Source organism: Microtus ochrogaster, unplaced genomic scaffold, assembly GCF_000317375.1.
Source record: "Microtus ochrogaster isolate Prairie Vole_2 unplaced genomic scaffold, MicOch1.0 UNK1, whole genome shotgun sequence".
Classification (NCBI taxonomy): domain Eukaryota; kingdom Metazoa; phylum Chordata; class Mammalia; order Rodentia; family Cricetidae; genus Microtus; species Microtus ochrogaster.
Genome location: NW_004949099.1, coordinates 6,212,765 through 6,217,912, shown reverse-complemented (window position 1 = coordinate 6,217,912; position 5,148 = coordinate 6,212,765). Strand labels below are relative to the sequence as shown.

Below are 5,148 nucleotides of genomic sequence, written 5' to 3'. Positions count from 1 at the left end.
CGAACTCACAGAGATCCGCCTGCCTCTGCCTCCCGAGTGCTGGGATTAAAGGCGTGCGCCACCACCGCCCGGCTTGTTTGTTTGTCTTTGAGATAGAGTCTAGCTATGCAATTTTGTTTGTCTTGGAACTCACTCTGAGATCAAACTGGCCTTGAGATCCACCGGCCTCTGCCTCCTAAGTGCTGGAATTAAAGGTGAGAGCCACCACTGCCTAGCTTTTTATTTTGATAAAAAACTACATTGTACTAAGCCACAAAGTAGTCTAGTAACTTATCTGAGGTTACTTAGTATCTAGCAGAATTGAAATTTGAGCTCAGGCTAGCTCTAATATAACCTCATTTGCTGTGCTTTGAGACCTTTAAAATTTTGGTAAGGCTCTAAAACCCTGAATTTTTTACATGTTTTTCAATTCCTCAAGAATCTAGAGAGGCCTCATGAGAATCATTAACAAATCATTTATTTTTCCTTCCCCCTTAGGAGCTGTGAGAAGCCATCTTTCTGACTTCAAAAAACATCGTGCTGCAAGAATTGACCACTATGTTGTTGAAGTCAACAAATTAATAATCAGGTTGGAGAAGGTAAATTTTGCAAGTACAAATTTCTACAGCATGTGTTATGTGAGTGATATATATCTGATTCTGAGAGCTGCAGAGGACAGGCTTGGCCTGGACTGGCCTTCCTGAAGTGAATGCCTCACACTGATAGACTTGCTATGTGCCCAACTCCCCTTTTCCACCTTTTACCTCCACTTACTGCTTTAAAACTTTCTGTTCTGGAGTTGTTCTGGGCAGTCACTCTGGGGCACAGTTGTGTGATGTCATTTGATGACAAATAAGCAGTGTGCAGCTCTGTGAGTTCTCAGTCGGGGCTGGGGCTAGTATGTGTAGGCTAGGCCATCTTGGGGAGCCTTTCTTTCCCTGTAGTGCTAGATTATGCCTGCAGCACTGCCATGTTTGGGTTGTACCCTAACCCTAGATACACTTGTTATATATCTGAATTATGTGGGGACATGAGGTAGCATTTGTAGGCATAGTCTCTGTTTTCATTTTCGTGGTGCCCCAGCAAGCACTCGACCACCAACTAAGTCCCAGACCAGGAAAGTTCTTACAGGTATAGCTGTTTATGAAACTAACGTGTACCTTGTGAAATTGTTTGGATAACTGGGGTTGGGACTGACCCATGAGCCTTAACAATGCAAATGTGCATTGTCTGTTGAGTATGAGTAGCAGAAGTGTGGAGCATGTTTCTCAACGGTTAACTCTGTTTGGCTTTATGTTTTCCTGTTTAGCTCACTGCATTTGACAGAGCAAATACTGAGACTTCAAAGATTAGAGGTAAATCCAGACCTTTGCTCACAGTCATTCCATTTTGGCTTTCTCCCTGAGAATAACTTCAGAATGCTGAACTGCTTTTTTTCCTTTTTTCCTTCCAAAGCAATAGAAAAGTCCGTGGTGCCTTGGGTCAGTGACCAGGATGTCCCTTTCTGTCCAGACTGTGGGAATAAGTTCAGCATCAGGAACCGTCGTCACCACTGCCGCCTCTGTGGGTCTATCATGTGCAAGAAATGTATGGAGCTCATTGGCCTGCCCTTGGCAAGTAGGTGATGTGGCTGTAGGCCCTGGACCCCCAATCTCTTTTGGGATTAGTGAGTGTGGCTAGGCCCTTAGGACCACTTGTTTAATTAATGACCCACAGTATCTCCCTTCATCTGCTTGTTGAGAAGCCCACTACAGCCTGGACACTGTGTTAAGACCCAAGGATGTAGTGGCCTGTACAGGCTGATGAGCATTTTTTCTTTTCTTTTCTTTCTTTAGAAAAGGGTGTTGGAGTCCCTGGAACTGGAGTTACAGATAGTTATAAGCCCCTATATGGGTTCTGGGAACTGAAGCTGGGTCCTCTGCAAGAGCAGCAAGTACTTTTAACCAGTTCTGAGCCTTTTTTTGTTGTTGTTTATTTGTTTTTTCTTTCTTTTTTTAATTCTGTATACAATGTTCTACCTGCCTGTATGCCTGGAGGCCAGAAGAGGGTACCAGATCTTATTACAGATGGTTGTGAGTCACCATGTGGTTGCTGGGGATTGAACTCAGGGCCTCTGGAAGAACAGTCAGTGCTCTTAACCTCTGAGCCATCTCTCCAGCCCTGTTTTTTCTTTTCTTTCTTTCTTTTTTTTTTTTTTCCCCCCAGTGGTTCTCTGTTGGCCTGGCTTTCTTGGACCTCACTCTGTAGATCAGGCTGGCCTCTAACTCAGATTCACCTGCCTCTGCTTGCCAAGAGCTGGGATTAAAGGCATGTGTCACCACCCAGCCCTGAATTTTTTTTTTTTTAAATAAAGAATCAGATAAGAACTATTTTAGGATTTGTGAGCACACACAGTCTCTTCCCTTTCTTCTTACTAAAACAAAACAGAAAACAAAAAAGAGCAACTTCTTAAAAATCACTCAAGTGTATGCACACTTGGGAGGCAGAATCAGAGGGTCCCAGGAGGGTTAATATCAGCCTGGACTACATATTGGGGCTTGGTCTCAAACTAAAACCAAACAAGCAAAATATAAAACAAGCTAGATGTAGTGGCTTCTTCCTGTAACCTCAGCACATGGAGGCTGGAAAACTACCGTAAGATTGAGCCTGGGCTACAGAGTGAGATGATTCTGTCTCGAAACAAAAGTAAAAAGGAGTAAAAAACATACTTAATTTAAGAGCTGTACAAAAAACTGGGTGGTGGTGACACATGCCTTTAATCCTAGCACTCGAGAGGCAGAGGCAGGTAGATCTCTGGGAGTTTGAGGTCAGCCAGTCAGCCTGGTCTACAAGAGCTAGTTCCAGGACAGGCTCCAAAACTACAGCGAAACCCAGTCTAGAAAAAACAAAAAATAAAAAACAAGGCAGAGGCTCAGTTGGCTCTCAAGTGGTTATTTGAGCATTTCTAGTCTGTAAGGCACTGCTTGTTTCACTAAGGAAATCTAGCAGGGGAGATAGAAACTCACACAGTTGCTTCATAAAGGAGAGGCTGGGCAGCTCTTTGTCAGCTTTGCCTAAAAGTGCAGGTGAGGTTTTGGGTCAGAGGATTTGAAAAATGAGCAGTGATCCTGTTCTTCTCTTTATGATAAAATTTTCAGACATCCCAGTGTTATACAGAAAGACTAATGGCATATGGGAAGTGCTAGTGCCATGGAGACTTGAGGGAAATGTGCAGGGTGTGGGTGAGACCTGGAAGAACAAGGCTGTTAAAGCACACGTGGATCAGATACTCTAGTGTTTGCAGATCAACCTCTTAGACACTGCTAAAGGGGAACTGGGGTTCAGATCAGTGGAAGAGCACCTGCCTAGTATGGTCCAGGTTCTGGGTTCTATCTCAGCACAGACTAGCAACCCCAAAGAGTTTTATTATTTGTACACACTTGGCTGTGGACAACATGGCTTGTGGACACCATGGGGGCAAAGTCACTTTTCTCTGCCTAGTTCTTGTGTCTGCTTACTTTATCTTGATACTTTCTTTCTCCCTGAGACTTACTCATCTCAGGACCTGTTCACCTTTCTACTCTTGTTCTCTTTACCTGGGGAGATGCTATCAGGTGGCCTTGATAGGACTATGAGTATAAGACACAGCTCCTACCCAATAGTTGCTGATTCCCAGGACAGTTCTGTACATACATACAGCTGTTGGACAGGGAACAAAAGGAGTGTGCTTCAAGTGGTAATGGGAAATTATATGAGGGCAAATCTTGCTTATGGAAACCTAGGAAGGCTTCCTAGAGGGTACTATCTGAGCTAAACTTGTGAAGGATGAGTGCCAGATGTTAGTGACTGGTGGGAGGGCTACACAGGAAAGTCTCTGGAGAATGTGGATTGTGTGGAGATGGGGCAAACTGAGGAAGTGGGTATTGGATGGCCAGGTTAGGATTAGTATTGCAAGCCCCAAAGACAGGTCACTACAGCCTGTTTGGACCTGATTTGCTTGGCACCAGCATTCTTTTCCCATCATAGCCTAACCCTGATAGCAGAGGAATAGTTCCTTCTTGTCCAGAGGTGAAGCCTGCTCTTATTATTTCCCAAGTCACATCTGTGGCCTGAGTGCTACAGTCACAGTTGGTGGGATAAGTGGCTGCTGAGGGGTCACTGCTGCCTGTCTGTTATGGTTTGTAGATAAGCTCACCAGTGCCAGCAAGGACTCCCTGAGCACCCATACCAGCCCCAACCAGTCACCTAACAGTGTCCATGGCTCCCGCCGGGGCAGCATCAGTAGCATGAGCAGTGTCAGCTCAGTCCTGGACGAGAAGGATGATGACCGCATCCGCTGCTGCCTACACTGCAAGGACAAGCTGCTCAAGAGAGAGCAGCAGATGGACGAGAAGGAGCACACGCCTGACATCGTGAAGCTCTACGAGGTGATGCATGCCAGGCAGATTCGGCTGTTTGCTGGACACCTGCCTGCACATTCTAGAGAGTGCTCTGGGAAGTTGTTCCCTTGAATCACTTTTAGTTCCTGCCCAAGGGCCATGGTATGATTTCCCAGCTAGGGCCTTGGGTGAGTTATAGAGTCATCCTGGTTGTGTGGTAACAAGCTCGTTTTCCTACCTTCCCTTACCCACTGGAGAGGAAGGAGGTCCAAGACACATGGGGAAAGGTGGTTGTCCTGTGCATGACCAGGTTCTGTAGAAAGACTGAAGGTGCAGTGAACTTTGGGCTGAAAGGGTCCTGGGAACCACACTTGGGAGTTTTGGTCTTGATCAGTTTGAGCTGTTATGTGTTTTCAGGGCTTGTATGTTTTCTGCCTGTCAGCTGAGAGTCTCTCCTGAGTCTCAAATGCCTTAGTCTTCATTGCCTCCAGTGACCCCAGAGCATCTAAGTGGAGGCACACTGAGAGAAGGGAAGGGGATGTGGCTCTGTGGTAGACCTCACGTGTAGAGATGTGGAGATGTAGATCTTCTCCCCAGTACACATCTAATATCAGTTGGTATGCAAGAGGAAATAGAGTATGTAAAGAGCATGTGCACTGGGCATGGTGCTACACCCCATTTAGGAGGCAGAAGCAGGTGGATCTCTGAGTTTGATGACAGCCTGGTTTACATAAGTTCCAGGCCAGCCAGGGCTACATAGAAAGACTATTTAAGCCGGGCGGTGGTGGCGCACGCCTTTAATCCCAGCACT

The 5,148-nt window shown here is 45.9% G+C and overlaps 1 protein-coding gene across 1 annotated transcript in view; it reads left to right on the top strand.

The window, feature by feature from the left end:
- Rbsn (rabenosyn, RAB effector) overlaps positions 1-5,148 on the top strand; it is a 26,260-nt gene that overhangs the window by 9,129 nt on the left and 11,983 nt on the right. Inside the window, exons 4-7 of the mRNA XM_005364900.3 lie at positions 478-578; positions 1,289-1,334; positions 1,435-1,596; positions 4,144-4,385. Of these exons, the coding sequence (XP_005364957.1) occupies positions 478-578; positions 1,289-1,334; positions 1,435-1,596; positions 4,144-4,385 (551 nt within the window). The remainder of the gene's footprint in view (positions 1-477; positions 579-1,288; positions 1,335-1,434; positions 1,597-4,143; positions 4,386-5,148) is intronic.